Source organism: Haliotis rubra, unplaced genomic scaffold (assembly GCF_003918875.1).
Source record: "Haliotis rubra isolate DU_JTF1 unplaced genomic scaffold, ASM391887v1 Scf743, whole genome shotgun sequence".
Classification (NCBI taxonomy): Eukaryota; Metazoa; Mollusca; class Gastropoda; order Lepetellida; family Haliotidae; genus Haliotis; species Haliotis rubra.
Genome location: NW_025767461.1, coordinates 267,282 through 288,647, shown reverse-complemented (window position 1 = coordinate 288,647; position 21,366 = coordinate 267,282). Strand labels below are relative to the sequence as shown.

General features: G+C 44.7%; 1 protein-coding gene and 1 long non-coding RNA gene across 2 annotated transcripts in view; both read right to left on the bottom strand.

Annotated features, from left to right (window-relative positions):
* The window catches only part of LOC124259949 (vacuolar protein sorting-associated protein 13D-like), a 40,215-nt gene that overhangs the window by 4,624 nt on the left and 14,225 nt on the right, over window positions 1-21,366 (bottom strand). The window contains exons 4-11 of the mRNA XM_046694171.1: window positions 17,316-17,428; window positions 3,749-3,826; window positions 3,293-3,388; window positions 2,450-2,566; window positions 2,189-2,314; window positions 1,390-1,682; window positions 513-681; window positions 33-128 (exon numbers count right to left, since the gene is read on the bottom strand). Of these exons, the coding sequence (XP_046550127.1) occupies window positions 33-128; window positions 513-681; window positions 1,390-1,682; window positions 2,189-2,314; window positions 2,450-2,566; window positions 3,293-3,388; window positions 3,749-3,826; window positions 17,316-17,428 (1,088 nt within the window). The remainder of the gene's footprint in view (window positions 1-32; window positions 129-512; window positions 682-1,389; window positions 1,683-2,188; window positions 2,315-2,449; window positions 2,567-3,292; window positions 3,389-3,748; window positions 3,827-17,315; window positions 17,429-21,366) is intronic.
* On the bottom strand, window positions 13,906-15,677 carry LOC124259950. The gene is made up of 4 exons (XR_006893968.1): window positions 15,464-15,677; window positions 14,964-15,072; window positions 14,427-14,607; window positions 13,906-13,994 (listed from the first exon to the last, which is right to left on the bottom strand). It is a non-coding gene; the product is annotated as an uncharacterized LOC124259950 (long non-coding RNA).

Below are 21,366 nucleotides of genomic sequence, written 5' to 3'. Positions count from 1 at the left end.
GTCAACTTCTAAAATGCCCATGAAATGCTTACCAATCTGTTTTCAGAGCGTAACTTGGACAGGATTACTTCCCTTAGAATCTTCAGCTCATCAAACCCAAGCTCTTCTTCCAGATCTTCCAGGGAGGTCTGAAACACCAGCACCAAGAGAGAGCAAGTCAGCTGGGTAATGAAAGACTTAGAAGAATGGATTCTGAGTTTGGTAAAACTAGTAGTGATAATTCTTCCATTTTATATGTCAAGAGTGCACTTGACAACAACCTGACATTACCATCAGCCATATAGCCCACAGTCTGGGTACTCTCATCTGCCTTCCAACATGTTGTATAATGAGACATTGTATTTCAGTGTTAAATCTATGAGTACAGGGATTTAATTTATGATGTAATCAAAATATGTCAATATTTTTATGAATTCTGAGATCTGATGTGACAGACGTAACAACTGACAGTTTCAAATGAATCTTCACTGGAAAACCACTTCTGATTATAATAAGGGTATGTCTAGAGTTACCTTCACTCCAGGTGCTGGGTTGTCTTCCGTCAGTACAGCAGTGTAGGCTTTTGTGTAAGCTATAGCCTTTCCAGCCCTCTCCAGCATGAAGGCCTTTGTGTGACGCTTGTTGCGATCCTGAATCTTCGACAGATGGCAGTCGATGGCAAACATCCACCATTTCCTTGGACTAGGGATACAATAATGATAATAATAATTATTTCCATATTCCTACTGTGCCAAAATCACACAACGAAGCAACTGTTCAATGTGCTACCTTACAGTTTTCGTACATGTGGTATTCACTGTCACATTATCCACTTCATTACACAGTAGTGTTGGGAATTGGTTACAATCTCACAATTGATGCTTGGTTCATTACAACCGATCAATCATCGGAAAAAATTGGTTGGCATGATTTATCAACTTCAATTTTTTTGCAAATGGCACAAAATGCATTTACAAAAAAAAATTGGTTGGCGTGATTTATCAAATTCAAATTTTTTGCAAATGGCAAAAAATGCATTTACAAATTTCACATCTTTAAAGGATGAATAGTATGTAAGGAACATAAATTTCCTGGAATCTTTAAGATAAATTCAATCATGACAAGGAACAAGCTTGTAGTACTTGTAGCTTGTGAAAAATGTTGTTAATGCAAACAAGTGTGCCAAAATTGTTTGAGTTGACTTATGAGAATACATGATCTATTGCTTGATCGTTTAGTCATTGCGACCAATCTTCGATTATTTCAATTAATCGGATCACCACTATTACACAGTAGGGAAGAGGGCAATATTTTGTCATGATTCCACAAGAATCTTATTGGTTGGCACTGAAGCATGTCAGTTCCACATTTTGATTATCCTATGGCTGATACACGGAGGATGCACACTACCTGTTCTTGACAGTATTGGTCGGCCTCCACTTCCTGTGTTGTCTCCTCACACCATGCCTCTCGAACTCGCTCTGCCACAGCAGGAGACTCTGATACTGCTCTGTGGTCAGGTGGAAGGCGATGCTGTCCAGGCTTATGTCCACACTGATCCTGGGGGTGGAGGCTGACCGGAGCGGGAGGGTGGTGCTGCGCCGTTTGATCTGAGCCTGGGCACTCACTGGGTTTAACATGTACTCGTGGTCGTGGAAGTTGCCGTCAGCAGTGGATACATACATGCCACGCTGAAGTGCATCCTGTTTAGTTAACACAAACATTAATGTCTTCAAAATGACCTAATGCAAAAAGGAATACTGCAGGGGCATTTAAAATACCAAACACAAAAATCTTGCGGCCCCCTGGACACACCAATTTTTGAACATTGCCTTACTGTTATATTCCCAAACACATATCATTGTAATGCTATGTACTTCTATGATATATTTGTAAGGTAGAATCAGGTCTGAGGCATGTTTTCCATCTATATCACTGTAATACAAAAACAGATATCAGAGTTAGCTAATCCTTGTTGTTAATGTTGCGAGTTTGTGTGTCCCTTGGTTCACACAATATAGCCTTCCTCAACATGTCCAGTGCAAGATCACTGCAAAATTTACCTCAGGTAAATCATATTATGATATGTCCACAAACATCAAACTGGAGAAAATGTGTATGATGTGGAGAATACTCCCTCTATTACATCACAGCTTTATATTTCCTGTTTGGGCTTTAGAAAATGTTATCATGTGACTGTGCGACTTACTGCAAGGTCTGACATGGAGAGGTCTCCCAGCATGGTGGCGTTGGTATCACAGTACACAGAGAAGTCCTTCAGGTCAGCCAGCTTGTACATAATGTCGCTCTCTGAGCGGCTCACAAACTTGGACAACTGCAACATATATACCTTTCAATGTCTATGTAACATTACATCATATTCAACATTCTACATATCTAAAAAGTTTTACCCTAATGGAAAAGAATCTTAACCTAGTCAAGTACTGAAATCAAGGCGATGAATACCAACCCAGCTCTTGTCTGTGCTCTGTGCACTGAGGTTCTGGATGGTGATACCGCAAGCAAAGGGACAGGATGGATTGAGGTGCTCGTCTTCATATCGGATATGTACATCCTTCACGTGTAGCTGACATGAAAACAAACAAAACCCAGTCAAACACACAAATACATGGTGCCCTGTTGGTGTACCACTGTCTCATTATCATATGTCCAGCTGGATGACTCATGGGTGCGGGGATCCTGCTCAACACACAAGCGTGGACCCTTGACAATCTGCGTCAATATTGGCCTTCATTAACCCATGATACCAGGATAAGTTTTCTTGCTCGCTGGCATCATTGTATCCCAATAGCATAGATCGATTTGCTGTTTGTCAGACTCAATACTTTACAAACTGTTGTCATATATAGCTGGAATATTAGCTGGAATATTGCTGAGTACAGTGTTAAACAAACAAACGAACGATAAACATACCTAGAATAACAAGGTCCAAGCTAGAGGGGTTTCTCGATACTACAGGTCACAAAAATAATTGTACTTGTACAAACATTAAAACAGTTCATGTAAATTTCCATTGAATGACAACAGGTAGATTTAAGACAATGGCATAAGATGAAGAAAGCATCAACACAAAACATTCCCAGATGTGTGCCCCATTTAGGAGTTTTCACTTCCTGGCAGTCTTGCTGAGCACCATGGACAAGGTGAAGGTATAGATACTGAGAAGACTGGTCAGTAGCTTGCACTGACTCGGTTTCCTTCCCCCAAGAAACACCTATATTGGCAACATTCACATATCCTTATATGGCATGAACGCAAGTTGGAGAAGAGCTTAGCACTAGCAGATAGTCACCTGAATATTCTCCAGGACATTGGCAGCCATGGATGTCCCATATGAGAACCAGGAAGAAGAAGAGGCATAATCTGGATTTTTTCCTTGGCGTTGAACCTAAAATATGATTGGAATAACACAAATGGTCTTGATGATATAATATCTTTAAGTTATTCTCAATGTTGGAACAATCAACACAAGGTAGAAATGTTGCCCTAAACCAACATTACCATAACTGTAAGTCCCCCTGTATTATAGTGTGTATATCTAACTTGCTCAGCTTCAGCTGATATGAGTGTAGAATGGACAGATTGCTCCTACTGATGAATCTCACCAGCTTTTTCAGTCTGATGCGGCAAATTCTTTCTCCACAAAAAATAGCAAATGATTAGTCAATGTATACACAATGGCATTGTTAGCAGTTTTCCTGTCTCATCAGACACCAGGACCTACATTGGAGAGTGCCGCTCTACCCACCTGCCATTTGGCCTCCAGAGCATCCAACATGTCTGCCTTGGCACTCCGCTCTGTCTCCTTCTCCTGATCATGGTCATACTGGAACACAAACAACAAACACTGACATCAATGTGAACACACAGCCTGCCACATTCACAGCTACCATTACTGAGGTCATACTGGAACACAAACAACAAACACTGCCATCCATGTGGACACACAGCCTGCCACATTCATAGCTACCATTACTGAGGTCATACTGGAACACAAACAACAAACACTGACATCCATGTGGACACACAGCCTGCCACATTCACAGTAACCATTACTGAGGTCATACTGGAACACAAACAACAAACACTGACATCCATGTGGACACACAGCCTGCCACATTCACAGTAACCATTACTGAGGTCATACTGGAACACAAACAACAAACACTGACATCCATGTGGACACACAGCCTGCCACATTCATAGCTACCATTACTGAGGTCATACTGGAACACAAACAACAAACACTGACATCCATGTGAACACACAGCCTGTCACATTCACAGTAACCATTACTGAGGTCATACTGGAACACAAACAACAAACACTGACATCCATGTGGACACACAGCCAGCCACAGTCATAGCTACCATTACTGAGGGCATACTGGAACACAAACAACAAACACTGACATCCATGTGGACACACAGCCAGCCACAGTCATAGCTACTATTACTGAGGGCATACTGGAACACAAACAATAAACACTGACATCCATGTGGACACACAGCCTGCCACATTCATAACTACCATTACCGAGGTCATACTGGAACACAAACAACAAACACTGACATCCATGTGGACACACAGCCAGCCACAGTCATAGCTCCCATTACTGAGGGCATACTGGAACACAAACAACAAACACTGACATCCATGTGAACACACAGCCTGCCACATTCACAGCTACCATTACTGAGGTCATACTGGAACACAAACAACAAACACTGACATCCATGTGGACACACAGCCAGCCACAGTCATAGCTCCCATTACTGAGGTCATACTGGAACACAAACAACAAACACTGACATCCATGTGGACACACAGCCAGCCACAGTCATAGCTCCCATTACTGAGGTCATACTGGAACACAAACAACAAACACTGACATCCATGTGGACACACAGCCAGCCACAGTCATAGCTACCATTACTGAGGTCATACTGGAACACAAACAACAAACACTGACATCCATGTGGACACACAGCCTGCCACAGTCACAGCTACCATTACTGAGGTCATACTGGAACACAAACAACAAACACTGACATCCATGTGGACACACAGCCTGCCACAGTCATAGCTACCATTACTGAGGGCATACTGGAACACAAACAACAAACACTGACATCCATGTGGACACACAGCCTGCCACAGTCACAGCTACCATTACTGAGGTCATACTGGAACACAAACAACAAACACTGACATCCATGTGAACACACAGCCTGCCACAGTCATGGCTACCATTACTGAGGGCATACTGGAACACAAACAACAAACACTGACATCCATGTGGACACACAGCCTGCCACATTCACAGTAACCATTACTGAGGGCATACTGGAACACAAACAACAAACACTGACATCCATGTGGACACACAGCCTGCCACAGTCACAGCTACCATTACTGAGGGCATACTGGAACACAAACAACAAACACTGACATCCATGTGGACACACAGCCAGCCACAGTCATAGCTACCATTACTGAGGTCATACTGGAACACAAACAACAAACACTGACATCCATGTGGACACACAGCCTGCCACATTCACAGCTACCATTACTGAGGGCATACTGGAACACAAACAACAAACACTGACATCCATGTGGACAGACAGCCTGCCACATTCATAGCTACCATTACTGAGGTCATACTGGAACACAAACAACAAACACTGACATCCATGTGAACACACAGCCTGCCACATTCATAGCTACCATTACTGAGGTCATACTGGAACACAAACAACAAACACTGACATCCATGTGGACACACAGCCTGCCACAGTCATAGCTACCATTACTGAGGGCATACTGGAACACAAACAACAAACACTGACATCCATGTGAACACACAGCCTATAACATTCAGAGTTACCATTACAGAGGTCATACTGGAACACAAACAACAAACACTGACATCCATGTGAACACACAGTCTGCCACAGTCACAGCTACCATTACTGAGGTCATACTGGAACACAAACAACAAACACTGACATCCATGAGGACACACAGCCTGTCACATTCATGACTACCATTACCGAGGTCATACTGGAACACAAACAACAAACACTGACATCCATGTGGACACACAGCCTGCCACATTCATAGCTACCATTACTGAGGGCATACTGGAACACAAACAACAAACACTGGCATCCATGTGGACACACAGCCTGCCACATTCATAGCTACCATTACTGAGGGCATACTGGAACACAAACAACAAACACTGACATCCATGTGGACACACAGCCTGCCACATTCATAGCTACCATTACTGAGGTCATACTGGAACACAAACAACAAACACTGACATCCATGTGAACACACAGCCTGCCACATTCACAGCTACCATTACTGAAGCACAAGGAACTACAGGGGCGGTATTCATAAAGAAACTAAGATTGTGTTATTCCAATCATATTTTAAGTCCAAACTTAAGTTTTTTAAAACTGACTTAGCTAAGTCTGAAACTTAAGATGGCATTCATTAAGCTACTAAGTCAGAAACTAAGTTTTTTTCGTAGTGCATACCCGCGTGATCACTAGGGTGAATCCGAGTTATTTTTAGACTTCCTGCGGAACTCTTTTATAAAAAGGTGTGAAAATGGCTTTCGTTGGGATCTCCCTTTTGCTATTTACGGCAGACGACACATTGAGATACCGCGGTAATACATTGTGAAAAATATGTCGGAGTCTGAGAAAAAGAAGAGAAAACCTAATTGGACTAAAGACAAGGTCCTTCTTTTGACAGAACTCGTGAAAACAAACGCCAGAGTGTTGGAAGGGAAGTTTGGTCCGGGCGTGACGTCGGCGACGCGGCAAGAGGCGTGGCAGGTAATGTAAACATTGGGTCCGACTGTCAAGGTGTAGTCAAGAATAAAGAAATGCCTTAGACTACGTGCCACACATAGTTTTTATTTGTTTTGAATTAGTACGATTTTCTGTTCTCTTTTCTGAATTACATTGGTACGCCTATGAAACAGCCCAAAATGCATCAAACACTGGAAAAATGTAATAGGTGTAGGTGATGATTAGCCGAGGTCACACGACGAAGGAAAGGAACATGTATGAACGAAAAAGTTTTTTTAAGCAAACATGACCTCATACAAATAAATAGTTTGATGAGGCTACAGCAGGTAGTGTCAGGAATATTTGTAAAATTTAACCAAACCTGCAGAGGTTTTCAATTCTTTGAAGAGAGTCGTCCTTGGGGTACATATTATGCATTTTCCGGCTGAAAAATGTCCTGTGACAGTTGTATCAATGTTTTTTGAATAAAAAGATTGTACAATAAATAAACTCTTTTATTTATTATACGGACCCTACCTCACGGAGTTACCTCCCTTAGCGCATGCGCACCAACTGGGTAGGCTCCTAGACCCGTGATCATCATTCCTTCTGCTGAATTCTTATCAGTGAACAGAATTGCGGGGAGGTGGAGGCTCTACCCCAAGGATCGACTCTCTTCAAAGAATTGAAAACCTCTGCAGGTTTGGTTAATTCTTTTCAGAGAGATCGCCCTTGGGGTACATATTATGCATAAACACAGACTCCCAAAGACCGGAGGCCAGGGAGGAGGGAATTCTGTCCAAGCACACTCAAAATATAGCGATCGTATCATGGAAAAATTGAACAGACGCCATAACACTCACCTGTCACTGACCCAGTTTCGCTCCGCGAGGCATTATGGGAGGGAACTGACAGGGAGGATTTGTGCTCAAAGACGACCTCTAGCATAATGAGACATTGCACGAGTGCGAATATCAACGAACCGACCCACTAAGTGGCTTCTTTCATGAGAGCACCGTGGGGGAAAACAAAAATACCACTCACTAACGATACAGTAACTCCGTGAGAGAATCGAAGGGGGTACAGGTTCTCTGAGTGAGCTCACATTAGCAGACATGTCAATAATGGAATCTTATTGTACAGTAGCGTCAAAACAAACCAATAAACCAAGACTCACTCGGTCAGGGTGGCAGGACACTGTCCACTGGAGAGAACAGTACGGCCAAAGTTTGCACGATTACGGGAATGCGACGAGCTGATAATGGCGATAAACGCGTTTCTTGGCCGGCTCCAAATAGCGGCGAGCAGATCTCTTCAATGGGGAGTGCCGATGCAAAGCTTTTGATGCGGCTACTGCCCTGACCGAAAGTGAGCCTTCAACCCCTCAGGGGAGGCTTGCCCTTAGCCTGATAAGCCGCACAAATACACGATACTAGCCAGCGAGACAAAGTCTGCTTGCTCGCTGGCAGACCAGCCTTCCCGCCACCGTAACAACAGAAACAGCTGGGTACCCGTGACGGATCCCCTGCGCTCGCTTTGAGATAGACTTTGAGCTGCTTTACGGACATCCAACGGGTGAGTGCTCAGAGGAGTGGTCCCCGGCGTGGAAGGCTGGGTAAGAGTAGGAAGTTCGATAGGAGCTGTCACATGGAAAGCTGGATCGACCTTCGGGTCGGGGCATCTGGGAGGCGAATACTGACACGCATCCGTGTGAAACACAGCCAGCCGGGTCGGACGACATAGCATGTAAATCGCCGACCTTCGACCAGATGTTACCGCCACCAGAAAACAGCTTTCCAGGTCAACAACTGAATGGAAATAGCCGATAGGTGTGAGAAAGTGGGACCGACAGCCAATCGAAAGCACGATCGACAAATCCCAAGGTGGACTGGTTCGCCTGAGAGCAGGTCGAATCCGCTTCGCCAGCTTAGAAAGCGCTTGTACGAGAGGGTGCTGCCCCAGAAGAGCACCATCGACAGGGTGTGAAAAGTGGAAATAGCGTGGAGTAGCCCGCTAATGGTCGGCCGCCAGGCCTTCTTCCAAACGAGCTTGCAAAACTCCAATACTGGACTAAATCCGCAGAAAAGGGATCTGCAATCCCCTTATCTGAACACCAGCCAGCATAGCGACCACCTATCCTCGTACTGAACGCTTGTCTAATCCCGCTCGAAGCCAGAATTGTGTCTGCAACTGCTGCAGGAATTCGCTGTGCCTCGAGGTTAGACCTGACAGAGGCCAAGCCACCCACTGAACTGCGGGATTTGGGTGGGCGCCGCTCTGAGTGAGAATGTCCGGGTCGCGAAAGGTAATAGAACAGGAGGCTGAGCCAGAAACCTGAGAATTACCGAAACCAGCTCTGTGGACGCGCCAAAGCGGTGCCAGTAGCACAAGTAGCCGAGCTGGCTGGGTGGACAGCTGTGAAAGGACACGGGAATGAGTGGTAATGGCGGAACGCCCAGAGCACTTTGCCCGTCCCAATCCAGCAGGAAGGCCGCAGCCAACGCCTGGTCCGTATCCGAGAGCAGAACACGGTGTCTGATGCGCCCCGCCGACGCAAACAGATCCACCTCGAACGACCCGCATAACTGGGAGATTACTGTGAATATCTGCCTGTCGAAAGCATCCACTGCGGCGGGCCAGGATCCGCGAGAGAGCCGCGATCTGCTCGCGACGCTCTCCAGCCCCGGGAGATAAACAGGGAGTACCTGACAATCGCATTGGTCGCCCAGAGGAGAAAGTCCCACGCTTCCCGAGGAGCTTGGGGACACCGTACCTCCCTGCTTCAGGATGTGTACGACATGGCCGCCTGGTTGTCTAACTGAAGACGGACTACCTGGCCACGGACATGCTCTCTGAAGCGCCGAATACCAACCGCACAGCTCTCAGTTCCAACACGTTGATGTGAAGGTGAGCTTCGCTTCGACCAGAGTCCGAAGCCGACAGACTGCCCAGAACGCCCCACCCGCCTGTGAGGGACGCATCTGTCTGAACTGTGAGAGCTGGCGCTTCGGGATTCCAAGGGGAACCCCTGGTGAGATTCCCGACATTTGTCCACCACTGAAGGTGAGGTGTCAACCACTGGGGACTGTGAGACTGCGCCCCAGATCCTCCGGTGAGTCCACAGCCGAGCCAAAGCTTGCTGTATGGGACGATCTCAACCGCTACCCATACACACTACAGAGATCGCCGCCGCCATATGGCTCCAGTAGACGGAGCCAAGTCCGTGGCTGGTGCCTGGGGCTGGGAGAGGAATGAAGAGACCATCTCCCCGAACTCTGGTGACCCGGTCGGGCGACAAGGAAACGAGATCCTTGTTCGCTTGAATCGCTACCAAGAAAAACCAAGTCCTGGGTGGGTACCAGGTCGGATTTCTTGAGGTTGATGATCCACCCCAGTCGAAGTTAGAATGTCTATCACTGTGTGAGTAGCATCTTGACTCGCTGGCTGTGTTAGTGCTCCGAGCAACCAGTCGCTCTAGGTAAGGGTAACAACTCCTTCCTTGCGAGCGAGCTAGGGTAGCTGGGACTAACATGAGCTTGGTGAACACCCTTGGGGCAGTCGATATGCCGAAGGGGAGCACCCTGAATTGGTAATACATCCCGTCGTAAGAGAACCCGAAGGTACTGCTTGAACGAGGGATGTATGGGTACATGCAGATACGCGATCCTTTAGGTCGATTGACGCGGAGCCAATCGCCGGGCTGAACAGATGAGATCACCGAAGCGCAGTGTCTCCATCTTGAAGGATGGTACTTCGAGCATGCGATTCAACCCCTTGAGGTTGAGAGTCGGATCGAACCCGCCGCCTTTCTTCGGACGAGGAAGTACGCGGAATAAAATCCCGCCTGTTCCTCTCCCGGTGGAATGCGCCGATTGCGGACTTGTCCAGCAGAGCCTGAACTTCGTCGCTAATATGTCCGCCCTGGCTTGACATGACGGCACCGGAGTGCGACGTGATGCCGGTGAAGTCGGGCGACCTCGCGCCCACAGTGGGAGATGGCCTATGCTGACCGTGGCCAGCACCTGCGTTGTTGGTAGCCTTCTCCCATTCCGCAGGAATAGAGAGAGGCGGCCTCCCACTGGGATATGGGTAGGAGCCGCGGTGTAGACCCGAAAGTAGCGGAGCTGACTGGGCGCGACACACGGCTTGAGCGGCAGCCTGATGGGTTAACGGGAGGTCGGGCAGACCTCCCGCTACGCCGAAAAGGCTGGGAGCTGAGTCGAGGACTGCTCCTTGCCCCTACCCTTGGCGGGACCTGTTCCTCCGCCTACCCCTACCAAGCGGCGAAGCCAGCCGGCAGACTCGGGTGTAGGCTGCACCCGGCGGAGGAAGGTGGCACGGGAGCATCGGGCGCAGACACCCGCTGGTGCTCCAACAAGGCCTTAGAGTCCTTGAAGGAGGTAGCTGCAGCGCAGCCTCCCGTATGACCTGCTGGGCCCCTGGAAAGAGGGTCGCCCCAGACGGAAAGGGAGGGCCAGCAAGGTCTGCTGTGTTGCTGCAGAGTACCTAGACGTCCGACAGCCACAGCCTCGCGATCCCCATGACTGCGCGACATCACCGGCCGGCGCAGCAGACCGCCAAAGAGTCGCGCGAGGTGAGCCTGCACTTCCGGAAAGCTGACGGAGCAGCACGACATGCGCGACACATCGCCGCCAGCATGCCCTCCGCCTCAGGGCCGACCTCTGAACCGGGGAGAGGTAGGCCTCATGGACCATCACCCGCACCTGCTGCATCGCGTTCCGTAGACCTCCTCAGAGGTCCGTACGCCGCGTCCGCCGGGGATGCCCGCTGAAGGGCAAAAGCAGGAGTGGCGCCTTGCCGAAGCAGCCGGAGCTGCTCCTCGAGGAAGCCGAGCCTCCCCCAGGGCGACGGAAGTGAAACACATTCAACAACAATTGGTACAACTAACAGGGAATCCTCCCCAAGCTGGTAGCGCCGCGACGAAGTTCAGGTAAGTCAAACCTTACTCGGCACCAGACAAGAGGGGATTGACCACGCCCGAGACCAACGATGGCAGAATGCGGAGCTGCGCTCTGTGAGGGTTGCCTAGGGCAAACGCCGGCCAGGCAAGCGGAACTCAGTCGAGTCCACGCAACCAGCAGGCACCACGCTGCCTGGGGTAGGCCCTCGGCAATTCTCTGCCGGACCTCCCGCAAGGCCGGCAAAACGGAAGCCGCCGTCAGGGTCCCTCGACCTCCCCAAGCTCCATTGCCTCGGCGTCCGGTGAGCCCGAAGTCAGAGGCTGGGTCTCCTCCGTAAGAGGACCCTAACCCCGACCCGTGGACTGCCTAACGCTAGGAACCACAGGAAGGGAAGAACAGACAGACTGCTCCACGCCAGCCAGCCGGCGTGCGTGGACTCCCGGTCCCGGTGACGCTGGAGGCAGGCCAGGCAGAACTGGTGCCTCGCCTCATGGGGCGGCGGGCGCAAGGACCGAATACCAGGAATACTCAACGGCCCTCGCCGAGCCCGAGGGGGACTGGGAGCACCTCCCTCTCCGAGCAGCCGAGGCGCCCGGATCCGGCCAGAGGCAACGGATCTACAGACGCCTCAAGGCGAGGGATCGAGCCGAGCCCGGCGATCCCACCCTCGACTCTCCGCCTCGTCCGGAGTGGGTGAGGAACTCCTGCGGAGACCTCCAAATCGACTCACTCGAACGAAGGACTTCATCGAGTCCATCTGCTGCTGAAACATAGACTCCATCAGTGACATGTCAAAACCACTCGAAGTGGCAGGAGAGGGGGAAGGGCCACGGGATTTTTTTCCCTTTTTTGACACACGTTTGGACTTAGACGGGGGAACCTGCGTCAGGTCCCCTCCCGCCTCACGCATTTCGCGATAGAACAAGGTGTCGGCAGCCCGCCTCTTCTGGGCCCGGGGGGAAAAGGCCAGACAAATAGGACAGGAGTCAGCCTCATGGCCTGTCTTCTCCAGACAGGCCACGCAACTGGTATGACTGTCGGCCCGGGGGATACTCCCCTCACAGACCGCCAAAGTCACAATTATGAAACAACCAACTGTAAAGCTTTACTGTTCTTGTTTTAGACAAATAAAGACCATACATACAGGTGGTGTCTCAGACATAGTCTCTTTTAACAGCGCCGTACGGCTCATGAATGGGTTACTCAAAACACGTCTGTTCACGGCCGTGACAGCAGAAGGAATGATGATACGGGTCTAGGAGCCTACCCAGTTGGTACGCATGCTCTAAGGGAGGTAACTCCGTGAGGTAGGGTCCGTATAATAAATAAAAGAGTTTATTTATTGTACAATCTTTTTATTCAAAAAACATTGATACAACTGTCACAGGACATTTTTCAGCCGGAAAATGCATAATATGTACCCCAAGGACGATCTCTGTGAAAAAGAATTCCTGTGTTTTGTTTACTAACAATGGAAAATTTTAAAAAATAGGAAATCCTACTTGATAATTTTTTAGGAAATCCTAGTTTATAAATATATGACTAAATATGAAAGCTTTGAGCGATATCTATTAAAGGTATTATCATCATAAGTGTAATCAACTTTAGAACAATTGATTCCAAGAATATATGGAAAATTTAAAAAATAGGAAATCCTACTTTTTATAAAAAAAATTAGGAAATCCTATTTTATAAAAATATCCTTTCTCCCAAATGCTCTGCCTCTTTTTTGTCCACAATCATAATACATATAGTTGATTTCTAACAAGTTATGGTCATGACATAGTAATTCATAAGCAGATAGTAACATATGTATATCATAATAAAGGTTGACAGTTTTCATTCAACTCAACAGGTTATTACAGCAACCATCAACTCCGCTGGTCTGCATCCCAGATCTAAAGAAGACGTAGAGAAAAAGTGGAAGAACCTAAAGAGTCAATCAAAACAGAAGTATTCTGAGTTCAGCAGAATGACTAGAGGAACAGGCAAGTACTTTAACTGCACTGTCTGTTATGATAAATATATGTAATGAACAACTGTTATTGTTTTTTTATATCTAATTGTAATAACACAAAACAACAGGCTTGTTAAAATTGAAAGAACATTTATATGAAAATTACATGCACATTTCTATCATTTTATTTTTAGACAGATTTATGAAGCCATGCGTGACCCCCATCCACAGCCAGAGGGAGCCAGAATGGGTCCTGAGGAGCCAGCAGTCCATCCAGATGCTCCAAGATGCCACACAGTGGAAGCTCTGTTAAAAAAGAAATTGCAGCTGGAAATAAAATGCCTCACATTGAAAAAGGAATACCAAAAACATAAAATCATGAAACTGAATTAGCTTAAACTGCCATAAATGTACTTGCTGAAAATCAGAAATATTTACATATTTGGGTATTAGGTGTATCATTCTCTGTCTAATATAAGGATAAAACATATTCTGTTAGAAAAACTATTGTGGGGCCTTTAGCCAAACAGGAATTAAATTGTCAATAGTACACATGAAGATAAGGGAATATACAATATTACAAATAAATAAAGCTATCGTGTAGAATGTATTAATAGTATGAGTGATAAAACTTAATTTTGTTTTGGAGAGGATTGTCTGTATTAAATGTAATAACATAATCTACCATTTATAGTTCTAACTCTGACACTATGATAGAAGATCCTAAAATCATCTTACATGGAAAGTTTGTATTGGCGAAGTGCTCTCTATATCTCAGTACAGCCACTGGTGTAGTGATTCCTGGTAGACCTCCATTCTGCCCATCATGCCTTCCAACTCCATCATGCCCATCTGTGGGTGGTAATGGAATGTTTCTATCCTTGCATATGTTGTGAAGGACAGCACATGCTATGATCACCTGAAATATGGAATAATTAGTGATAAATGGAAAATAAAAAAATTAGATACAAAAGTCAGTATGGACATGGCCATGCAGTATACATTTTGAGATGATGAACTACTGTATTGCCTTTTACATATTTTCAATAGCATCAGTAAATAGAAATTCATGACAACCCATATCATATTCGTGATATATAGTAATATATATATGTATATAGTTTCATATTTTCAGTGATTCATACATCTTGCAAAATTGTAATTTATTAATCATATTGCCATTTAGCTTTGTTACCTTGTCAATTTATTTGTATTATTTATGTGGCAAGTAAACAGTGCTAAAGAAATAACTGTTGTTGATTATATTTTTCTTACCTTGCAAGCCTTCTCAGGTTTTAACCTGATTTCCCCATGAAGAACAGGAAATCTGCGCTTGAATTGGCCAATGGACCTTTCAACACTGCTCCTTGTTCTTTTATGCGATCTGGGTTATGAAATAAAATATCATAAACCTCCAGCACAGTAAAAACTGTTTGTGTTGTCATTGTAAACTGTCACTTATTTGGTAAATAACTCTGAAAAAAACCTAATAATACAGTAACACTTACATAGATTATTTAGGTGGTTTATGATGTTTTAAGAAAATAATTTCTAGTCATATTCAGCATACTCATAAAATGTCTACAACCTGATTAAAGAATTCGTATTTTATGAAAACTGTATTTTTCTTTGGTTATCCAGGCTAAATGTAATAACGTTTGTTATCTAAAATGTGTAATGAGTACGATTGCTCAATGTTTATTCGAGGTAAATACAAGGGACACCACTCTTAGTTGCTGATCACAATCGGCAACTTTACACGGAAGTTTACATACCTGTTGTAGTTTGTTTGTGGTCCTGCCAATGGTCTTAGGAAAGGGGTTAGTAGCCACTTCTTACAGGGGTAACCTCTGTCGCCGAGAAGGTGGCATCCGATGGGGACAACATAACGGTCGAACAACTGGTAGAGACCGCTGTTGGTCAATATGCGTGAATCGTGTGTCGATCCAGGCCACCGAGCGACAACTTCAATTATCCTGTCTTAGCTATCGAAAAGCCATCTGTGTATTGATGCTGTGGTAGTGATGCCGGGTTTACAAATTCATTTTCATTTACTGTTGGGGCTTGAATCTGAACGCGCGTTCCGTCGATCACCCCCACAACTCGGGAAAGCTTGCAACCTGATAAAGTTGGTCTGGTGACGCTTGATGTCACAAAGTTGTAGGGCAAGCTTAATGAACTGTTTGACAATCCTGTCAGATGACAAACTTCGTGATGCAGTCATTCACAGCTCTGAAAAGGTTGGCTGGCTGACACCTTGATCGTCCGCGATTGCACAATTGAAATTTTCCGTGGCAAAGTACCTCAATGTGATGAGCGCCTTTGTGAGGCATCCAGTCGCGGGTTACAGGTGGTTGTGGGCTCAACGCCTGGCGCTATTAGACTGGCTTAATCTAATCTAATGCCATTCCAATCTAGGACGGTATCGCCGAATTAATTCTTCATCGCTGTATTCAACGAGACTTTGTCTTCTTTGGTGAAATGAACGACGCCACAGCGCTACGGCAGCCATATTGTTTACTGACTTAAGACAAACACCTTCCAGTTAAGCCTACCCCTGCCCAGTCTTAAGATTTAAGTCGGAAATCGCTAAAACTTAAGCCTAAGTTGCTTTATGAATATGACTTGAGTAAAATCTGGAAACTTAAGTCAGAAAAAGTGAAAAACTTAGTTTTTTCAAAAACTTAAGTCATATTTCAGACTTAAGTTCTTTTATGAATACCACCCCAGGAGTCTACCATGGTCGACTTGTTCCATGTTACATACAGCTCATGCATTACACAAAAGTTTTCATGTGACTGTGATCAGGGCAAGCATAACACAATCCCTCATATTTTATTGAGCGATTGAGTGATTCCAGCTATATCATAGGGTAGTGAATCTTCTAGGTATGAAGATTTTCTTGAAATCTAAAAAAATCAGTATTCGGTGAAATCACTGTGCGTTAGCTTGAAATGTGGGGAAAGATGAAGTGATGGAGGTCTGCTACAACTTTGAGACCCATGAGCACTACATCGTGTTGACAAACCCAGATGCTTAACAAGGGTGAGTCTGGGATTTAGATCACCAAGTGGCTGGTACAAGATTTGGAGTGAGTGAGTTAAGTTTTACGCCCCACTCAGCAATATTCCAGCTTTATGGCGGCGGTTTGTAAATAATCAAGTCTGGACCAGACAATCCAGTGATAAACAGCATGAGCATCGATCTGCTCAATTGAGAACCGATGACATGTGTCAACCAAGTCAGCGAGTCTGACCACCCGATCCCGTTAGTCACCTTTTACGACAAGCATAGTCGCCTTTTGTGGCAAGCATGGGTTGCTGAAGACCTATTCTACCCCGGATATTCATAGGTCACAAGATTTGGAAAGTGTCTGAACCCATAATATAGACATCGTCACAAAGTGCATTGGTCAAGGGCACACTGAACAGATAAGGTATCTGTAAAAGGCGTGCGTGTGCATCAACTGCACCCAATGTTCACAATCACATCCAGCAGTGAGAATAATGATGGTTCCTGGTTTCCGGCACACCTATGAGAGGGTCCCATGAGACACCTGTTTGCTGATTAGGACACTTGACACGTTAGATTGGATCAGCTGGAGGCATGAGAAGGGCTGTGACTTACCTTCATGTCAGTCAGGGGGCCTGCCACCAGGTAGAGTTTCTCTATGGAGATGACCCATGGCTCACTTCGAAGTCGACTCAGTGGGATGTGTAATGTGATCTTCCCAATCAGACCTGCAGTCAGGAACAAAATAACATCAACATCCGGGCCACACTTACAAAGTATACATATTGACAGACTGACTCCTGAGAGTTTCCAGTACTTCAGTCCTGCCCCACAATGAAGCACATTTGACACATGTGGTCTCACCTTAGGCAAGTGAGTTTGTTCAAATTTGCCTCTGTTTACTCAGCAGTGAATGGGTACCCAGTAGGATAAGATGGTCATATGACTGTTAACCTTCTAGCACCCCACAGGCAGCTTTGGTTAACCAAGGTCATAATGTCTGCACTTTCAGCATAATATTTCCACAGTGCCACTGAGCATCTTTTAGGCAGATATTAGGCACTCTACAAATGTATCATCTTTCTATCTATCCATATATCACTTCCTCATCAAACGATAACATCTACAAGTTCCAAACTATGTTTGTGAGGGGCCTAAACCAAAAGGCAAACACAATTTTGTTTCTAACTATAAGATACAATGGAATGGATATAGGCAGAGAGGACAAGTTTGCAATTACTGCTTGTCTAAAATATCTGAGTGAAATATGTAAGTGAGCCACACTGACGTGTTGATGTATTAGCCACCCATGATGGCAATTATATTGCTAGCTTTAACAACCAACTCTTACTGACAAAAGACATTGTGCAACATGCCTTTCAAGAATTTCAACATGTAGCAGTTCGCTAACAGTAACAAGTTGTGATCAGAACAAATGAAGCTTTAACATTTCCCAATTACTGCTATTCAGCACAAACAATAACACATAAAGTATTGCATCTGGTCTGTGTGTCTTGTCCTGATGTCAGTGTACTACTGCCACACATCAGACAGATCAGATAAATCATACTACAATCCACTGGTGGCCATGATGCAGTCTACCACTTACGCCACTAGACTAAAGTCTCAGCTTGATATATTGTCTTTGGTCTAGTAATCTGGGCTAATTAAAGATAATATGATAACACATAACTGATGACAAGGGCCAGACACAAAGCTGACACAAAAAAGGACTATACAGAGAATCTCACCCAAGTGTCTTCTGATATCAATTATATCAACACGAGTTGATAAAGTTACAAATATCCGAGGCTTGCTGAGGATATTTTTACTTTATCAACGACTGTTGATATATTTGATATCAGAAGACACGAGGATGAGATTCTATTTATCATCCAAAATCATTCTTCATTAAGTTTTGATGAAAAAATGTACATCTCTGAACATGGTACTGCTATTAGACTTGCAGTGCAGCGATGCCATGGCATTGTGACGTCATCAAGTACATGACGTCATAGCATTGTCAGGGCATTGTACAAAATCTACTGTCAAAACGATATCTCCTAGGAGATATGGTTTGATCTCACACAAGCGATATCTCCTGTGGAACACAGTTTTGGATGATAAAACCAGATATCATGATACTGCATGTCATGGTAAATATTACTTAAGAATAGTGAGTAATGCCAAAGTAGTCATTACAGTTTCGATGCTTTAAGAACTTTTTCATTATCAAACATGAGTTATGTAATTCTGCAGAAGCTCCATGGGCTATCATGTGCAAAGACACGAGACTCCATGCTGCAAAAAGTTCCTGATCAAAAGATGTTGCTCATAATATCAATGGCATGACATAATTATTCACAGGGAGGTGTTTTGATTGGTGGCAGCAGCAGTAGAGACTGCATGAAGACGAGGGATCACTGTAAGGAGCTTCAGCCTTTCAGACACCATGTACAAGGGATGGGCCCGGCTGTTATTGGCACTTTGAAACGAAAGTTATTTGACAGAGAATGGACACATATATCATAAACGTCATAATTTCACTTGGTAAAGTCATATTTGTAGTAGGTTTGAGGATCATGTAAACGTATTCTTTCACAATCGAATGTAGCAAATCCGCGGGAAGCCCCATTGTCCGGACGTATGACTGTTCTAGTTACATACATGGGTACTTATTAAACTAAAACACACGTAGAGAGAATTGCTTACGAGACAACACAAGTCCTCATAAGAGGGCATCTGCGCATGTGTCATGCACCATGACCACTGCTAGGAGAAACACAACTGGGTGTCTTGATGACTCAGTTTCACTCGTGACTGTGATTGTTAATTCTAATTCAACTTAGTATGTAACACGAGTTCTGATTGGTCAATGCTATAAATTTTCGACCGTATAATCAGCATATACGGTCACAATTTGAAAACCTATTCACCAAAACCTTTGAATGTATCCCTACACTATTGGGGTAACGCTGTTTTTCAGCGCATTGTCATTGGCAGAAGCCCTAGATCAGTTTAACTCCCCTATCCGGCTAAATGGAAGGAATTTGTGTTAAAAAGGACAAAACAGTATCATAAATTTAATTGTAAGTTCAAACAACTTACCCGCAATGGGCTGTTGAACCAACACTGTTAGATCATGAAACAAGATTTATGACGTCATTTGACAACAGAACAGATATTTGCTGTAGTTGAGGAATCACCTGGCCATTATCATTTGCAGCGGCCCGCTCATTTCTAATAACTAGAGGGCGGCTTCATGATAATTCTGTCCATTTTAGCTATAACACTATAATTTATTCATCATTGTCAGAGTTAGTCAGTGTGCACATAATAAACGTGTTGAAGTTTGAAAGAGAACTACTTTTTCTAGTAATGGAGTGATATGATTAACCTTTGACCTAGAAAAACTTTGACCTTGTTTGAATAATGAATATATTTACGCTTACGCGTCACCGATAAAACTAAGTTTGCGGCTATATAACCACCGGTATACGTCCCCAATTTGTGAAGCACAGTACAGTTATGCCCTAATGATACTGGTAGTCTACTGTTGAGGTCACTGGGTACGGCCTTAAAGCCTTTACAAACAGGGGGCCCATAATTCCATATCATTACCAAGTGTGTGTGTTACCCTATTGTCGCTGATTCTGACTGACCGATGAGGAATCAAAACTGAAATGTACTTTTCAAGAACCATGATAACAGCAGTAAACATCCCCGATTTGGCTGCAACAAATCCACTGTAGAGTGAATGTGATACACATCATGAATACTGAGTAACGGAAATATTCATGAATTGTTGATTCTATGATAATAATAATGCTAACAACAAACTTACTTCATAACGGATACGGTTTGATTCACCAAACAGACAAGTGAATCATAACAGCCCTAATCTAATCGAACTTTTATATCAAAGGGGATTCTCATATTTCAAGTCAGTGCACAAGCTTGCAACAGTTTATTTAATTACAATAGCATTAGAAACTTCAATATATTGTACAGTCATAGCTTATATAACAGTCCCTGTTGTGAACTGTCAATAAACTGACAAATGCATAAAATATTTATCACTCCTTAAAGCTACTTCATGGACATTGAAAGTACTGTGGAAAGGCCTGGGTAATTTGGCAACATACAGTACTGAAACTGGTAACAATAAATTTCTAAACCTACATAACTTCTTGTTTAGAAACTGACACTAGTGCATGATTAATGTGCATCCATGAGTCATGTGGACTATGAGCTCAGCCAATTACTGACTCCATTATATGTCTCCTCAAGGTTCAACAAGGGACAGCTGTTCCCTATACTGCCAATGGTATCCCATAGTGTTAATACTGGCGCTATACCTAGCAGCTCGATTGACAACATGTGTTGTCACCCCACAATAAACAGTATGTCATACCGTTAATTTCTGTTGTGTACCAATCACCTCCACTGACAGCTGGTGTTGTCACTATACCTATTGATCTCATAGTGTTTGATCATCAAATCACAATTGATCGGACAATGATGGAAGGCTCTGTCGGACTATGAACTTACATTTCACAATTCTCAGGACAAAGAAATTCAGGATCGGTCAGATTATGAACTTACAGTTAACAATTGACAGGACAGTTAAGCCAGGCTCTGGCAAACTATGAACTTACATTTCACA